Below are 18,892 nucleotides of genomic sequence, written 5' to 3'. Positions count from 1 at the left end.
CCCCCACAGTACCCACAACAGCAGGAAGCACCAGCTCCGGGTCCCAAGAAAGGAGGGCTCCAAATCCAGGAGCTGCGGCCCAGGAGCTGAGAACACGTCGGCTCCGGGAAAGGACAGGACTTCAGGGACCTGAGAGCCGCCCCGAGCACCGGGGGTTGTGGCTGCCTCAGTGGCCGAGCTGGAAGAGCCCTCGAATGCCAGTCACAGGAGCAGCCCCGGAGGCAGAACCCATGGGTCTTCTGAACCCATGGGCCTCAGAAGGACTGGTTTGTCCGAAAAGTGAGAGGAAGCGGAGGAGAGGCGAGGAGAGCAAGCGCAGGAGGAGATCAGAATATGCAGGTGATGCGGGATCCCGAGGACTGAAAAGAGACGGGAAAGCAGGCTGAAGTGTGGCGGCAACGGCCGCGTCCGGCTCCCCGCACCACCGACAGCGCCCTGAGCCCCGCCCTGACAGCACAGCGCTCGCCGCGACCCACCTGACCCCCCGAAACGCCCCGCTGCTCCCGCTCCGCCGAGGACCGCCAGGAACGCCACTCACCAGCAGCGGCTCCCGGACGTGCAAAAGGGAATATGCTGGCCAGAAACAGCAAGACCCGGCCCAGTCCCATGGCCCGGACGTCCCTACCCTCTCAGCAGCTCAAGCGGGGTCCAACTGAGCTAAGCCCGGGGGAATGCGCGGCGGAAACTTAATCACCTGGCCCGGCCCCGACCGCTCATCCAATGAAACTGGGGCCCGGAACTTAGGACCAATCAGGAGCGGAGAGGGCGGGGCCACGCTCGGAAGAGAAAATTCCAGTGGGCTGGAGACTTGGGGAGATTTAGAAGGCGGGACTTGGCGCCCAGAAAAGGGGAGCATGCGGGAGCGCAGCTTAAAGCAGGGACGAGCTTCGAGTAGCTGAGAGTACAGCTCCAACTTCATGAGCACGGCCAGGGCCCTGCCCGCCCTCCCGGCATCGCGACCACCCATCCCCACACCCCCACCCCTAGGAGCGCGGGCCTCACCAAGCCCCATTCGCCGGCCGCCCCATCAGACCGGCTCTCACTGGCTTGTTCCTTCCGGGACAGACAACGCGTGGCTATTCTCCCAACACACTCCCTTAACCGCGCACAGTGTCACTGGCCAGATTTGCAGACCTGTTTCCAGATCTCAGCCACCTCTGCCTCTCAGAAGTACCTGCCCCAGTAGAACAGCTCAGACCACAAACTCTCTTAGACGTTTCAGCTTTATAATCTCCTTCTCCTCCCTTTGACTCAAAGCCAGGCCCCCCCTTTCACCCCTTTATATCCTTTAAGTGTCTGAGGTCTCCCAGGGCCGCCTCTCTATTCAGTCCCTGGGTGATCACAGGGCCAACGAGGAGGCTCCCCATGGTTCACTACACCAAGCTCTCTCCAGACTCCTTTTTCCAGCCTGTTTTAGGACATCTGTACCTCTGGGACCATAGTCCCCTCCAATGTGGCAGATCTACAAGGACTCTCTACACATCTCCCACCACATCATCCTCTCTTCCTCCTCAGTTTCTCTTAAGAACATCACCATCCTTGGTCCTTTCTGATTTCCTCTTTCCCCTTCATCTCTGGGAATCAAAGTCAGCTCCTCCAACCCTATTCAATCCCACAGCCACAATGTTAGTCTGAGCTTTCCCCTCCCTTCAGCCTAGATTACTGCACAGGCTTCCTAAACACTGTGCCTGCCTCAGTTACAACCAGAGTGCTCCAAGCTACCCACAGCGCCCCATCTGCTGAATGTCACACATGATGGATGCTTCTACTCTATCATGGAAACCACAGCTGCCACAACCTGCTGTCTGGCACCACCCCCATTTCTCTGGTGACATCTCCCCAGGGTTGCAGTAAAAGTGGGCTCTGGGATCTCCTCACCCTATCCCACCAGAATGCCACTTCTCAAGCTGTTTCCCTCTTCCACGTTACTGTCACCTCTGACTTAGAACCCATCAGATCACACCATAGCCTTAAAATCTTCCCAATTAGGCTGGTCTGAGTGCAGTGGTGTTTACAACTAATTGATCACAACTAGTTACAGATGTCTTTGTTTCTTCTTCACTCCCAGTGTTTCACTTGACTAGCCTTTAAAAGAAAAAGAAAAGAAAAAAGAAAAAAAGGAAAAAAATCTTCCAGGGTAGATAGTGGTGACAGTGGCACAACCTTGTGATTATGCTAAAAGACACTGAGCTGTACACTTTAAAAGGATAGATTGTGTGGCATATGAATTCTCAATTCTCAGTAATAAGAATGCTGTCCGGAAAGCCTCTTTCTACTAAGAGAATTGCCTTGTCTCCAAAGTGCATCTCTTAGTCGCTGGGACATCTAGGCAGTGGTCTTCAAACCTAGCCACTGCGTAGAACCACCTGGAGAGTTTTTAATATCCATGTTCCCAGGCCACAGCCACAACCTAGGTTGTTAAATCAGTAAACCTAGGTTGGACCTAAATCTTAGTATCTTTTAAAGTTCCCTAGGTGTTTCCAATGTATAGTCATTTTAGAACTACAGATTTAGCCCGTGGTTTGAACCTTCAACCAGATTTAGCCCGTGGTTTGATTTAGTACTCACTGTGCCCTGCCTTGAATCTTTTTTTATTTATTTTATTTTTTTATTCCAACTGTCACCCAGTTGGAAAGCAGGGGCATGATTATAGCTCACTGCAGCCTTGAATGCCTGGGCTCAAGCAATCCTCCCACCACAGCCTCTTGAGTAGCTGGGACTACAGGCGAGTGCCACCACACCCAGCTGTCATCTACCATCTTCTACCCTGTGAACCCTCCAAGATCAGGAAATGTGCCCATTTCTTCTTTGTCAGCCTCACAAACTTTTTTTTTTTTTTTTAAGTTAAACTATACCTGTCATTACTAACTATTCCCCCATGATCCCTAGCCTATACTTTTCTGTGGATTAAAATGTAGCATATTTGAGAATTTTAACAATTTCTTAGTTTTCCCATTCACATTCACTGATAATTTATTTTGATCCTCATAATTTAGTGAGCACAGCAGGGACTGGAGTCCTTTCCCCACCTCAGAGAGATTTTTTTCACTGCTAAAGATCGTAAGTCTAGTGAGAGACAGAGAGGGAGATGGACCCAGCCCTTCCCTCCACAGTGTCTACCCTCCCTCCAGGACTTCCTCCCTGTGCCAGCTCCAGCAAAGCATCTCATTCAGCTCACCGCCAAAAAAGACTTAATAGTTCAATAATAATAATAAATATGCAAGGTTTGTTCTAAGGCATTTAGAAGTGGTTTCAGGGAGACATGAAGCCAGTCCTCTCCAGGGCTATGGGAGGCCAAGATGGTCTCAAGCTCCAGGGGAGTTGCTTCTTAGTGCCCAGGCCTGGGCGTCCCTCCCCCACCAAGCCTCCCAGGTCTTCTGTCCAAAGCCCTCCCCCTCCACCCCACTACCAGCCCCGTCTGCTCTGCCCCATCAACTACGTTTTCTCCCTCAGCACTTGCCTTATATCCCATGCACTCAGGAGCACAGAGGCGATTTCCTTCTTGCAGACTTTAGGCGCCACTGCAGGGTCCGGAAAAGAAAGAGAAACGGCCCAGCGCGGTCGCTCACATAACCCAGGGCGGGGCTGCGCTCCGGCCCCGAAAGCTTTTTTTTTTTTTTTTTTTTTCCGACAGAGTTTTCCTCCCTGTTGCCCAGGCTGGAGTGCAATGGCGCGATCTCGGCTCACCGCAACCTCCGTCTCCTAGGTTTAAGCGAGTCTCCTGCCTCAACCTCCCTACTAGCTGGGATTACAGGCATTCACCACCATTCCCGGCTAATTTTGTATTTTTAGTAGAGACGGGGTTTCCCCATGTTGGTCAGGCTGGTCTCGAGCTCCGGACCTCAGGTGATCCGCCGGCCTCGACCTCCCAGAGTGCTGGGATTACAGGCGAGAGCCACAGCGCCCGGCCTTGCCCGCAAGCGTTTTGAATTCTGCGGCCCGGAGTTCACTGCGAGGAATGGGATCACCCGTCACCCCGCCCTGGTCTACGGAAAATGAAACGTGTTTACTGATATAGAAACGGAATAACGGCGCTGTGGGCTGGGGAGGGCGGATCTGCCTTTAGGCTTCTGGTCTCCAGCTGCGGGTCACTCACACCAGCCGCTGGGAAATGCAGACCCGCGGGGCAGGAATTCCGAGTCCGGGCTGGAGCGCGATCTGGAATCTGACTCGCTTGAAACAGCACTGCGGTGGATTCGGGGCCGGGTGAGTAGGGAAATGCGCCTCAGTCCCTCCCACGGGCCGCCCACGGATTCCAGGATCCGAAAACGCTTCCTGCTGCTCCGCCACCCCTGGAAGGCAGCGCCCGCCTCTGGGCGGTTTTGATGGAAACTGGCTCCACCGCCCGCAGGAAAACCCACAACTAAGGGGCCAGGAAAAAGCCTCTCAGGGTCCCGCCACTTCGGCGAGGATCCTAATTTACGCCCCGAGTGTGGCCTCCATCAAAGACTGGAGTGACCTTCACTGAAATGATACTGGGGGCCCAGGTCGCTGCGGCTCTCAGAATGCGGTGACAGCGCCGCCTCGCGTCCCTTCCCTGACCTGCCCCCGGCGGACGCGGACACGTTTGTTGGCCTGGAGGCTGGAATACACCGGGGATCAAATGCAGAGAATGCAGAAAAGAGGGAAGGATAGGGGGAGGCGTTGAGGAAAGGAGGGAAGAGATAGGAAGAAAAGGGGAGAGAAAAAGTCAAGGAGAGATTTATTTATTTATTTATTTTTGAGACGGAGTCTCGCTCTGTCGCCCAGGCTGAAGTGTAGTTGCGGGATCTCACCGCAAGCTCCGCCTCCCGGGTTCACGAGCAGCTGGGACTACAGGCGCCCGCCACCACGCCCGACTAATTTTTTGTGTTTTAGTAGAGACGGGGTTTCACTGTGTTAGCCAGAATGGTCTCGATCTCCTGACCTCGTGATCTGCCCACCTCGGCCTCCCAAAGTGCTGGGATTACAGGCGTGAGCCACCGCGCCCGGCCGGAGAGATAAAATTTAAAAGACGCAGTTTCATTATTTCTTTTTTTTGCTCTTTATCTAGTTTTACTTATGAACATTTTTACAATAGCTTTCTCTCTCTGTGAATCTGTAAACATACTGCTATTATTGTTATTTCAGGGCCTGTGGAGGTAAGTTGCAGAGAGCATGACCCTCTACCTCCAGATGTGTCAGGGTGTGTCTCCTGGGCACAAAAATAAGGTTTTTGTTTTGTTTTGTTTCACATAAGCAAAGTACAAGCCTCAAAGAGGATAATATTTTTAAATCATCTTATTGGGGCATATTTTGCATGCAATAAACTGCATCTATTTAAAATGTTCAACTTGATGAATTTTAGCTGTTGCACACACCCACATCTCCATTACCACAGTGAAGATAAAGAAGATTTCAGTCGTCTCCCAAAGAACAGCTACATGATAAAATTCTATGCTGTCATTAAAAAGAGTAAGAGTAATTTTAAGTATTGCTATGAAAAGATATGCCAAGCATACTTTTAACCTTTTTTAAAACGTTAAGGAGGCTGGGCACAGTGGCTCATGCCTGTAATTCCAGCACTTTGGGAGGCTATGGCGGGCAGAAAACCTGAGGTCGGAAGTTCAAGATCAGCCTGGCCCACATGGTGAACCCCTGTCTCTACTGAAAATACAAACACTAGCCAGGCGTGGTGGCAGGTGCCTGTAGTTCCAGCTGTTTGGGAGGCTGAGGCAGGAGACTCACTTGAATCTGGGAGGCAGAGGTTAGAGTGAGCTGAGATCATGCCACTGCACTCCAGCCTGGGCGAAAATGCCACTAATACCACTTACATAATATTAATATATATTTTAAGTAGGGGAAAACCTGGAAGATTCCTCACGAAAGTTTTGACAGTGACTGCAGAGACTGGGATAACTTTGTGACTTTCATTTCCTCTTAGATGTTGTACTGGGGTCTGACCGGCAGACCCAGGCTGCACGATGGATGAATAACGTACTCAAGACACCGATATTCAGTGAAAGAGTGCGCCAGGGGGCCGGGCCACTCACAGAAAGGGTTGTGGCAGCTGCATACCTTCACTAGCTGACCCTGTGGGCCTTTATTTAGCACAGATTTAATGACAAAGGCTTTGAGTCAACGTATCTGTGGGTAATTAATCTGGTCGCCATCCCCCTGGAGAGAGCAGTACTACAAATGATCAAAGGTTGTAGGGCCACATGAGTAAACATGCTCTTTAGATAAACTCCCTTACATGTCTTTGTACCTACTCAAAGCTATTAACTCAAGGTAAGAGGATTAGGCTGCTTTCAGCCATAACTCTATCCTGAGGCTTTTGCAAAACTTTCTGCCTTCCAAGAAGGTTTGTATCTATTACCTATAGCTTTATCTTTATAATTATTCCCACCACCTGACCAATCCCCTACGATGTTGAAATTTTATCTTTTAGTATAAACTTGGATTTGGGTGGATTGCAGTGGTTCATGACTGTAATCCCAGTTCTTTGGGAATCAGAGGCAGAGGGATTGCTTAAGCCCAGGAGTTCCAGGCTGCAGAGAGCTCTGATTGTGCCATTGCACTCCAGCCTGGGTGACAGGAGGAGACCCTGCCCCCAAAACAGAAAAATAAATAAAAATTTAAAATAATAAAAATTATAAACTTGGATTTATGTGGAGGTTAAGGAAGAGAATATTTCAGTTTGAAAATATGAAGCTAAGCCCCACAACAAAATAGTTACAGAGTTTTAAAAACCAAAATGTTCATTAAAACCCACCACCAGAAACTCTCGTTCAAGAGGATCCTTCCTATTTTCATGGCATTGAATCTTTCTTAAAGTGCCTTTGAAAGAGATGTTTTCAGTGGAATAAAGGGATATGTAACAATATTTACAAAAGGGGTTGGCTGTAGTAAAAAGGAAAACGCAAATGAGTGTGGACACAGGGGACCCCGTTCCATTTATTCTCAAAGCACGTTTGAAAACTGCGTAGCCATAGCATTCTTGGGTGGAGACAAAGTCGAGGCAGATCTTGTTCCTGGAGTATTGATTTGATTTTGGAACCGGTCAAAGGCTTTCAGAAATCAGGCTGACTTTCAGATCTAAAGTCTCAAGAATGTTCGTTCTAGCAGTGAGCCTGTGGCACGAATCTAGCCCATCTGGGCGATGCTCGCTCTGCTTCCATCTAGTGGCAGTGGTTGGAAGGACAGGGCACAGTGATACTCCACTGGTAGGTCTGAAGCCAAGGTGAAACCGCCTTTGCAAAATTATAACTAAGGAAATGATGACAGTGAAAGATATCAAACCTAACTGACCCCATCTTGCTTCTAACCGCTAAACTGCCCTTGTTCATTTCTAGGCCTAGGCTGAACTAGCCTTGGGAAGGAATTTAGTTTATGGTTTAAAAGGAAACTGTTCTTGTAAAACGAAGAAAGGCCACCGGCCATTAAGTTAGGATGAGAGGGGCTGGAATTCTGAATATTACCAGCCATTATTCCAGAGGTCATAAGATTTCCAACTTATCCTGTTACTCTTGAAGGTAACATCACTATTGTGAACCTCAGAGCAGCCTTTTGAGATGTCTTTTCAGGTTTTTGCATTTCTAACAACTGGAGGGCCCGATCTGGACCTGCCAACCAGTCCTGTGGCCCCCACTCAGGAACTGACTCAGCCTGAGAGAATAGCCTCCACTCACTATGATTTCATACCGGAGCCAACCAATCAGCTCTCCCGATTCACTGGCCCCTCCATCCACCAAATTATCCTTAAAAGCTGATCAGAGTTTTCAGGGAGACCGATTTGAGTAATAAAACTCTGGTCTCCCGCACAGAGGGCTCTGCATGAATTACTTTCTCTATTGCAATTCTCCTGTCTTGGTAAATCGGTTTTGTCTAGGTAGCGGGCAAGATGAACCCACTGGATAGTTACCAAGGGAGTCCAGGCCAGTGTGCAGGATGTACTTTGCTGTAGTGGGGTCCTGGTAGCAGAGGAAAGGCGAGGACACTCAGGGAATAAAGGGCAGAGGAAGAAGGAGCACAAGGGAGGACCCAAAGCCTCCAGATCTCTCCTTCCTTCCCTCCCTGTTAGGGTTGGAGACCAGCACTGTCCCAGGAGGGGCGGCCAGTGTGGTGCAGAAAACACCCTGGTTGCAAAGGGGTGTCACGCACCCCCCACAAGGGTCCTGGCTGTCAGCTGCTACTCGTGAGTTCAAACTAGGAGACTGACGCGTGTCCTCTGCAAAGTAGACTCCTTATCTCCCACTCCAGCTGGTTCCCCAAATCCATCCTGATAACGCACAAAAACCAAGAGCCAAATTCTGCGTGTGACTTTTCTGACAGCTGGAAGGTCCTCCCCCTCCCTATTCCTCACATGCTCCCTTCTTGCCCTGCCCCCTACACTTTGTCTCCACTTCCTCATCCTTTTCCCTCTCTGGACCCCGCTCCTGAGTATCTCCCGCCTTCTTCAGAGGACTTCTCCTCATGAAGTATAGACTCCTCCACCTCCAGGAAAAAGAGACAACGGCCATTGAGAGGGACCTGAGAAATGCCTGTGACCCCGCCCTGAGGTCACCCTCTCCCTCAGCGCTGACTCTAGCTGTGTGTGTGTATGTATTTTGCTTTGTTTTGTTTTGTTTGTTTTTGAGACAGGGTCTCTCTCTAATGGTCAAGCTAGAGCAGTGTCCCGATCACAGCCCCTTGCAGGCTCCAACTCCTGGACTCAGGTAATCCTCCCGCCTCAGCTTCTCGAGTAGCTGGGACTACAGACTGGAGCCACTACTATGTGTGTGTGTGTGTGTGTGTGTGTGTGTGTGTGCGCGCATATATATCTATTTTTTCTTTTTTTTCTTTTTTTTTTTTTTGTAGAAACTGGGTCTTGCTTTGTTATCCAGGCTGGTCTTGAATTTCTGGCTTCAAACAATTCTCATGCCTCAGCCTCCCAAAGTGCTGAGATTATAGGCATAAACCACAATGCCTGGCTCCTGTGTGTGTACATACAAAGTCAAAGTGCTAAACCTGGTGCCCAGGAAACATCCCCACCTTGGCATTGCTTGCAAGAGTCGGTATTTTGTGCACCTGTGGTTTTATTTCAGGAGCTGGGACAATTATATTCATCAGAACAGCACAGTGTCAAGGCCCTCACCCCTAGAAAGCTTACGGGACACTGTTTTATGGAGGAGAGTGAGATTGGAGGAGCCCTTGACTCCAAGTCTCCTGATCCTTCTTACACAAAGAGATGCTGAAAAAAAGTACAGGACATTCCATTTCCTCCTGGAACCAGACAGGGAAGCCAGAGTCAGCGTGGATGTCAAATTCCAGCAAGGAAACACCAGTATAGCAAAATCTTCACGTCACATTTTAAAGCTCACACAATGGCTCAAAGAGAACCAACATAAAAAAACCGAATTCCTATCTCAGGTGAGATCACCGAAGTTGCCTGTGAGGTTTCGTGGAACTGCAGGTAGAGAGGGCATCTTTATTGAGAGCTGCAGCCCAGTTGCTCCTGCATCTTGGGGCCCCTTGCAAGGACCCACTCCCTTCAAGAGCGCATCGTGAGGCCTTTTCCGGGGAGAAATGTAGACTCTCCTTGGACTCCTGAGGTTTTTAGACTTACTTGCTGACTCTGTGGACTTTGACTTCATCATTAAACATCTTATAATGATGTAATTTCCTTTGACTGTAAGTGTAGAACAGGATGCTGTTCCTGAATCAGGAAACAAGGGACTAGTGACCTGCACTGTCGCCCCGCTCCGTGGTGCTCAGATGCAGTGAAATCATGAGGCAACAAACCTATGGCTAGGTAAACAGAGAACTCCATTTCAGCAAATGTTTCAGATGTTCCTTCTTGCCTAGTAATGTTCTAGCTTTACCCCAGCCTTAATCTTTTAAAATGTATATTTTCCTTGGTGTTGATTTTAAAATAATTCGTATGTATTTATTACACTGGGTTTGTTGCAGTAAGCCACCTCGAAGGTTGCTGTAGAATTAAAGTAAGCAAATAAATGTGTGGTTCTCCATGGAGTTATTAACTCTAAAAAAAAAAAAAAAGTCCAAATGTCCATTCCCAACTCAGCTTCAAGGAAAGTCCCCTCTAGAGTTCACAGGGTAGAAATTCCTCTTGATGGCAGCTTCAGAAGGTAAGAAAGGAACTCTTCCTTCACAATGCCTGACCCATCTTTGGGTTTTAGGCATTGGCCGACTGATAAAGGCAACACTGAGAGTACGAAGCATGTATAGTGTCTCACATGTGTCCGTATGAAGAGACCACCAAACAGGCTTTGTGTGAGCAACAAGGCTGTTTATTTCACCTGGGTGCAGGCGGGCTGAGTTCGAAAAAGGAGTCAGCAAAGGGTGGTGGATTATCATTAGTTCTTATAGGTTTTGGGATAGACGGTGGAGTTAAGAGCAATGTTTTGGAGGCAGGGGGTGGATCTCACAAAGTACATTCTCAAGGGTGGGGAGAATTATAAAGAACCTTCTTAAGGGTGGGGGAGATTATAAAGTACACTGATCAGTTAGGGTGGGGCAGAAACAAATCACAATGGTGGAATGTCATCAGTTAAGGCTATTTTCACTTCTGTGGATCTTCAGTTGCTTCAGGCCATCTGGATGTATACGTGCAGGTCACGGGGGATATGATGGCTTAGCTTGGGCTCAGAGGCCTGACATATAGATGACCGATTGTCATGTAATATGAATCTCACCACACCTGAGAGAGTGGGATAGATTCTCTCATTTTCATAGTTTGGGCATCTGAGTCCCTGAGAGCCTGAATGCCTGACATGGATTCTCCAAGAATGTTGGCCTTGAGACTCTAAAGGGCCCCAGGTCTCTTGTGAAGCCCCCTGTGCATGCACCACACCCGCAGAGGCCCCACACCCGCAGAGGCTCCACAACAGCGGGAAGAGCACCCAGGGTCAGAGCCCAGGCGAGTTCACACTCAGGGACCATCCACATCCAGGGCGTGCAGAGGAGGGGCCAAGGTGAGAGCCCAACCCCTGCCTAGGCTGTGGTGACAGGTGGGCTGCATGGGGGTCCCAGTGCTCCTGGAGCTATCATTCTTTACCTCCTGAAGACCCCGGACCTGCACATACCAAAACTCTGCATTTCTGGTGGAGCGGTCTTCTCTTTTGAGATGTAAACACTACTTCTCGGGCCGGGCGCGGTGGCTCAAGCCTGTAATCCCAGCACTTTGGGAGGCCGTGACGGGCGGATCACAAGGTCAGGAGATGGAGACCATCCTAACATGGGCTAACATGGTGAAACCCCGTCTCCACTAAAAAATACAAAAAACTAGCCGGGCGAGGTGGCGGGCGCCTGTAGTCCCAGCTACTCGGGAGGCTGAGGCAGGAGAATGGCGTAAATCCAGGAGGCAGAGCTTGCAGTGAGCTGAGATCGCACCACTGCACTCCAGCCTGGGCAACAGAGCGAGACTCCGTCTCAAAAAAAAAAAAAAAAAAAAAAATTAGAAACACTACTTCTCGAATCTTAAAGCCAGCCATTGCCACTCCTAAGGGATAAGCCTCTAACTCCACTGAAATTAGCCTCAGAATTTCAGCTGAGGATTTGGAGCCACAGGCAGGAAGTCTGTGGGGTTTGTGCCTGGCTGATCTGGAAGGTGGTCCTGAAAGGTAGTGTGTGACTAAGTGGGCTCTGTGGGGCACGGATGTCCCTGAAGAGAGGAGGATGAGACAGATGGGAAGGTTCAAAAGTGAACTTTAGTGGGCCCTGTGCCCAGCACCAGGATTTGGAAAATCTTCTCCCAGCCACTTTTGGCCTGTGGGTTTTCATTCTGCTTTCCTGTCTGCCAGGCCATTGCAGGCAATCCCTTCATTTGGCAAACATTTATCAAATACCTACTGCGTGCCGGGCATTGTTTTAAGAGGAGCTGGGACTGAGGTAAGAGGAAATAAACCCTCCTTGCCTTCAAGGTGTGCCCAGTCTTGCTCAGGCAGAGATCAGTAAGGAAATTGTAACACAAATTGAGAGAGGAAAAAGGAAGAAACTGGTCAGGTGGGCAGTTATGGTGGGTCCTCAGTTGAATTATTTCAAACAAAAGAACAGCCTGCAGGCACAGAAAAGGGAACTTGCACAGGGGGACTTTCCTAAGACATGCCCACAGCTACACAAATAAGAAAGGCTACACAGGAAACTTGCCCAGACATGCCCGCAATGGAAAATTCTGTTCCCCGATACATGGGCAGTAAGGGAAACAAAGCAATGTAGAGTCAAGCTAAGGGTCCACTTGGACACTAGGAGGATGGGGTGGAGCTACCATAAATTCGTGCCTTATTCAAATGAGACACCCAGCCCTCATCAGCCTTTGCATTCAACTGTAAAAATGGCAACCCTCTTCCAAGCCCCCTCTCTGCAGGGGAGAGCTTTCTTTTATGCTTATTAAACTTTTGCTCCAACCTCACTCTTTGTATCCACGCTCCTTAATTCTCTTGGTGGTGAGACAAAGAACTCCAGGTAACACCTCACAAGGAGACACTGAGAGGCTGCTACATTGTGGTGCATTGGCAAGACTAACAAACTGGCTAGTGAGACATGCACACTTGCTTGGTAGACATATATGTAGATCTTCAGCTCTGACTAATGAAGGAATACCAAAAATCTCATAAAAGAAAAGAATATTATTTGAACTTTGTTTTGTGGTGTAAGTGGGAGCACCACAGACACCCAGGATAGGAGAGCTTTGCTCCGAATCCAGGAAGTGAACATCTTCCTCTGGGCCAGGCCAAGAATGAGAATAAGCTGATGAAGGAGCCTGGTGCTTCCTGGCAGAAAGGTTGTCTAACATCTGACTATCCAGAAGTCACAGTTATTCAATATTGAGACTTGAAACAAAGAGTGAGAGACAGAGAGAGAGAGAGAGAGAGAAAGAGAGAGAGAGAGATCTGATTTGAAAAGCAGAATTCTGCTGGGGGCTTGTTAAAATGGAGAGTTTCTGATACAGTAAGTCCAGGCCAGGCCCTGAAGATTGCATATCTAAGTTCCCAGGTGATGCCAATGCTGCTTCCCCCAGGACCACACTTTGCGAACCACCACCCTAAGGCAATCCGTGTTGATTTCTAGTATCAGAAGAGGGCTGGGAGTGGGCTGGGAGGCAGAAGTGTAGGATCAATGAGACCATACCTGACCCATCCTGGACAGCTCCCCAACCCAAGCTTGCAGCATTTGATTTCCTTGGAGTCCTGGGAATATCAGACACCCAAGAAGGGACCAAATGTGGAGTCACAGAGTGATCCAAAGGCTCGGCTTCATACAGCACCTGGGACTCCCACCACTCCACAACTGGTCCCCATACTCCCAGTGACACTGACGCCCCACTCCTCACCACACTGACCTCCAGACCTTCCTTGACTGACCTTAGCTGGTTGGGCCTGGGATGTGACCCTAGGAGCTCTGAGTGTACCTTCTGATTCAAAGATAGGGTGACCTCGTATGACAAGTACTCAGAAGGGCCTTTAATAGGACCTTGAACATTTGGCAAATGGCTTCAGTCGTGTGTCCTTGAGAATTCCAGTGTTTTCTAGATATCACATCCATGAGCCCATATAAACACTAGAGGGCGTTGTGAACATACCGAAGCCGTAATTGTTGCCCTGGATCCTCTAGAATCCCTTTCCCACTTAGACCAAGATTTGAACAAAATTTCCTTCACCAAACAAATTGCATTTAATTAATCATGCTGTTATTTTACGTTGTGTTGGAAAAAAGACAGATGTAAGGAAAAATAATGCAATTAAAAAGAAAACAACATACTGAGTTAAAATGGTAGTAAACCTCCTTGTTAAAGGAATAATATAATATTTAGAAAATTTTTAAAATTTATTTTAATAAAAGTAAAAAAATTCTATTGGTTTTTAAAAGGTTTTGCATTGTGAATTTTCTTGGGTTTGTTTGGTCTCCCTAGGAATTATCTTTTATTTCTTGATATAGTTCAAAATTCAAAATTTTAAATGTTCAAAAGGTAAAATGTCTCTCTCTTAACCCTGTCTCATCCCCAACAGGCAACCAGGGATATCAACTTCTTGTTTATTCTTCCAAATATATTTTATGCATATGCAAGCAAATATAAATGTGTACATATATATCTTTGTCCCTTTTCACACAAATTTTAGCAGACTCTATATGTTATTCTACACCTTACTTTATTTCTTCTTAATAATGTATTGTAGAGACCGTCCCATGAGGGAATATCAAGAGTTTCCTATGTCTTTTTTCTTTTGTGTTAAATGTTTGTAGACTCCACCGTGTAGATATGCAGTGATTGTTTGGGTTTTCTTAGGAAGGTAGGGAGGCCTCCTTATGTTACCCAGAGTGCAGTAGAGTGGCTATTCACAGGTGAGTGCTACTGTGCCCAGCTTGCAATGCTTTTTTAACCAGTCCCCTAGTGACAGACATCTGGATTATTTTTTCTTTTATTTTTCATTTTCTTTCTTTCTTCTTTCCTTTTTGCTTTTACAAACAGGGTTGCAACATCTAATTCTGAATACAGTCATTTTTCAGGAATGCAGGTGTAGTTTTGGACACATTTCTAGAAGTAGGACTGCTGGGTGTATGCGTTTTTAACTTAGACAGAAATCGCCATACTGCCTTTCCTGAAAACATTTCCAGTTTGCAGGCCCACCTGCAATGTATCAGGGTACCTGTTTTGGTACCATTATCTTTCTGATTATAGAAATATGTAGAGATATATATTTGGGAGCCATCTGTGTCTAGACGATATTTAAAATCCTGGGAGTGGAGGACACTAGAGTGGTTGGGAGGCAGCAAACCCCAGAGTGCTCCAGCATCTACAACAAAAGGAGCCAATGAACTGACTGAGGATGAGCAGTCAGTGGGGAGGAAGAGAACTTGACCTGTAAAAGATCAAATCAGATTTTAGAGGGGGAGTTGATACAACCTCTCCAGAGAACAATTTGACATCCTATAACATCATGTGGTAAAAGCACAGTCATCCTGTTCCTCCATCCATAGCTTGGGGAACTCACACAGGGGACCAGAGAGAGATGACCCAGGCTGTTCATTGTGGCAGTGTCTGTACCAGAAACAAGCTAAAGGTCTGTGGACAGGAGAAGAGATCAATTGTGGGATATTCCTCCCATGAACACTATCCAGCACTGAAAACAAATGAACTGTTTCTGTGGGTGTGGATTCACCTCATAGACCATGTTAAATGAAAAAGCAAGCCACAGAATGATACATTCAACAAAAAACAATTTCTACAAAGTCAAAAATCATGTCAAACAAAGGGATTTTAAAAACTTTGTAACATTGTAAAGGCATTCACCAAATTCAAGACATTGCTCACTTCTCACTGGCAGTCCTTACTTTACTCAGTACAGTATCAACTGAAACACATACATAACAGAACTGTGGAAAATCAGGGCTATCTACATATATTTCTATTATTTTCTATGTATACTACATATAGCCAATAATATTAAAATGTTACAAATGGACAAACCTGGGTAGTGGCTTCACAAAGATTTCTTTTAATTCTCCATTCTTCTAGCTAGAGCTACTTCATAATAACTAGCAGCAACATGGATGGAACTGGAGGTCAGTATGTTAAGTGAAATGGACCAGGCAAAGGAGGACAAATACCACATGTTCTCACTCACATGTAAGAACTGAAAAAAAGCTGATTTTATGGAGGTAGAGTAGAATAATAGTTACCAGAGGCTGGGAAAGGTGTGTGGGGGGACCTGGGAGATAAAAGGAGGTAGTTTAGTGGGTACAAAGATACAGTTAAATAGAAGGAATAAATTGTAATATTCGATAGCACAGCAGGCTGGCTGTGGTTACAACAACGTATTGTATATTTCACAATAGCTAGAAGAGTGGATTTGAAATTCACCCAACACAAATAAATGGCACATGCTTTGAGGTGATGAATATCCTAAACATCCTGACTTGATCATTTCACATTCTACACACGCATGAAAATATTATGTGTACCCCAAAATATGTACAAATATTATGTGCCAGTAATTTTTTATTAAAAAACCAACAAGCACAATACAATAAAGGATATCTTAAGACAATACAAAAATTATTCGTGTGATAATAATTTGGCAAATGTTTCCTGTTTATTAACATCAATTTTTTTCTCCTGTAAGTATAAGGAGAATAATACCTACATAGCATCAGAAGTGGTTGCTTTCCTGAGAGATAATTATTTTCCCAGTTAAAAGTAGAGAATCAGAATCACTATAGTAAATAGCACTTTGGAGAACTACATAGCACTGGGTCTTGCTGCCCTGGGGCAGCCAGGCTCAGGGAGGGCTCACCTTCCAGGGAAAACTAAACTTTGGCTTCCTTGTTTTGGTGGTGTTCTTACTGCAAGACCAACATTTCAAAATATCAACAGAGTCCAGCCAAAGGGTTGTATTCTCTTTTATTTCTTACAAAAGGCACTGCCAAGGATGGCACAGACTGTTATGGGCTAAACTGTGTCCCTCTACACATATTTTGAGGCCTATGTTGACAAGATAGAGGGAGAAGATGGCCATGTATAAGCCAAAGAGAGAGGCCTCAGGAGCAATCAGCCCTGCAATACATTTGATCTTGGACCTGTAGCCTCCAGAACTGGGAGATGATACATTTCTATTGTTTAACTTACCCAGTCTGTGCCACTTTATTATGGAAGTCTTAGCAAATTAAAACAGAGATATCACCTTTTCTACCCTGCCCTGCATATGGAAATGAGATTATTCAAGAGTATGAATTACGTAGGATTCCAAAGCATAGAACAGATAGATTGAAAATTGACAAGGGAAAGTGATGTAGAGTTTGGGCGATGTAGGCTGGTTTCCAAACCTCTGTGGTCCCATGGTCACCACACGGAGGTGGAGATGTTCTCATTCGTTTTCATTTTCACTCAGAGCAAAACATGTGGGTCCACACTGGTATATAATCAGAAGATATACTTAACTGATTTGAGATATTGAGAGAGAAAGTCTTGCTGTACTTTTATAGAAAGATGAATGATAATTATCATCACTAAAGGGGATTTTAGGCAGGGCGTTGCTGGCATTATGTTTTCCTCCTACTTTTAAGATGCATGTTCCTAAAGAGCCCTGTCTAGGAGTAAATGCCATCACTTAAATTTTTCTCTGCCTGTCAACCCATTGATCCCCACTTCATTTCAGTAAGGTTACCGGAATGTCTGTGTTTATCCAGGGTTCACAGATGAATTTAAAAGTCCCTAGTGGTAGAGCGCTTCTCCTGAGGTCACACAGCAACCGAGTGTGGTGGAGCAATGACAGGCACATGGCAACCTTGGTCCGTACTCCAGTTCTCTAGGTGCCATGAGAATTGCAGCCTTTGGTTCATTTTCTATGTTTTTTTTTTTTTTTTCTGAATGAGTGAAGGAAAATGCATATTGAGAACAAAGTGCCAGAGACCTAAGTCTGTTCCTTAAACTTACAGGGTTGGGGCCTGGAGAGAGAGAGTCTTCCACTGATTCTCTGAATTCCAGCTCCTGTTGTCAGTCATGTAGCTGAAAGTAGGAAGAAGCTTTCTCTTCTGCACTTGGAACAACAGGATAAAGATGACAGAGAGTCCCACATCTACCATGGAAAAGACAATGGTCCCTCCCACTCCCTGAATCATGCCAAGTTTTCTAATGACACGTGTTTTCCTGCAACATGTCACTATATCTCCTTCCTTCAAGCACCAGTTTTCACAGTACAAGCACAGCAACAGCACAAAGGAATGACTACTGAGCCTGTGTTGTTACCCATGTTGGCCATGTCCTGAGTTGAGACTTTAGATGCTCTGAGTTGAGACTTTATTTTATACTTAGGTACCTATGAGTCATTGCAGAATTTTGCCTGACTCCACCATGGCCCAATTTGATCAAGGTGTATATGCTATGGGACCTCTCTAGTTCCTCATCAGAAATTACAGTGAATAACATGTCCAGCTCCTGGGGTGCCTGATGGCAATGAGTGGCAGCTCCTCTTGGGGCAACACTTTGGGGGCGACTAAGGCCTCATAGACTTTATTACTGCTGGGCTACATGGCCCAAGGCTCCTGGGCACAATGGATCAGTGGTCTTGGATTCACCTCTGACATTTAAGGACATTTGTTCTTGGGCTTTCACAAGTGGTCTCTGATTGGGATGGAAGGAAGGGACGCAGGGACACAAAATCTCTGACTGCCTAGGGACCACTGCCCCGTATCGCCCCACTCCCCGGCCCTCACTTCCACTCAGAGACTACATGGCCGTTCCACTGAATTCCTGAGGACATGGCCAACATGGGTAACAACACAGGGAAGTGCCTTAGACTGAGTTCCGTGGGAGGCTGGCTGGTGCCCTCTGGACCATGTACCTACACCTGTTGGGATTTCTTTAGAGTGAAATGCTCCAGAGGCAGTCATACCATAAGCTTGGATCCTCCAGCCATTGAGTGTGGGGGTGTTAGCCCTGGCTAAATGAGCACCAAATTCTAGAGAGACCAGGAGACCCTCTAAGTTCTGAATCCTGAGTCCTGAACCCTGGAAGTGCGCTTCCGGCCGGGGAGCAGGTGTCACTGCCTCTGATCCACAAAAGCAGCTCCACAGCTCAAGTTGCTCTTCTGGATTTCTGCCTCTCCTGGTTCCTGGCCAGGCAAGTCTTCACTGCTTTGTTAGCCCATCCATTTGCTCAACCAGATTTTTCAAATATGTGTGTTCTCCTCCTTTTCCCATTGTACTCAGTGGAAGGAATGGTCTAAATTACCTAATCAGCAATTCCTGGAAACCAAGCCACCATGTACATACAAGCTTATACGTTAATATCACATACAAGAAAGAAAATGCAGAGATACCAGTAGTGGCCACCTAAGCAGTGTAAATAGAGGTAATAAAAACAAATTGTTGGATAGTATCTATCTATGCCATGATTAAAATACATATCAATAAATTACAACTTCTAAGAAAATAA

General features: G+C 46.8%; 1 protein-coding gene and 1 long non-coding RNA gene across 4 annotated transcripts in view; one reads left to right on the top strand and one right to left on the bottom strand.

The window, feature by feature from the left end:
* The window catches only part of LOC140708860 (MHC class I polypeptide-related sequence B-like), a 17,579-nt gene extending 13,399 nt beyond the window's left edge, over window positions 1-4,180 (bottom strand). The window contains exons 1-2 of one of the 3 annotated variants that reach the window (XM_073005861.1): window positions 4,097-4,180; window positions 3,461-3,521 (exon numbers count right to left, since the gene is read on the bottom strand). Coding sequence is in view for 1 of the 3 variants with exons in the window: in XM_073005860.1 (XP_072861961.1) it covers window positions 539-608 (70 nt within the window). In the remaining 2 variants the exon portion in view is untranslated. Of the gene's footprint in view, window positions 1-476; window positions 667-3,460; window positions 3,522-4,096 lie in introns of those variants that run through there. The other 2 variants (XM_073005860.1, XM_073005862.1) reach the window with 2 other exon arrangements.
* LOC140708861 (uncharacterized) lies at window positions 3,663-18,892 on the top strand. Its single transcript, XR_012089105.1, has 2 exons — window positions 3,663-4,206; window positions 17,395-18,892. It is a non-coding gene; the product is annotated as an uncharacterized lncRNA (long non-coding RNA).

The sequence above is a fragment of the Chlorocebus sabaeus genome, chromosome 17 (genome assembly GCF_047675955.1).
Source record: "Chlorocebus sabaeus isolate Y175 chromosome 17, mChlSab1.0.hap1, whole genome shotgun sequence".
Classification (NCBI taxonomy): Eukaryota; Metazoa; Chordata; class Mammalia; order Primates; family Cercopithecidae; genus Chlorocebus; species Chlorocebus sabaeus.
The sequence above is the reverse complement of the archived record's forward strand: the minus strand, read 5'-3'. Positions and strand labels throughout refer to the sequence as shown.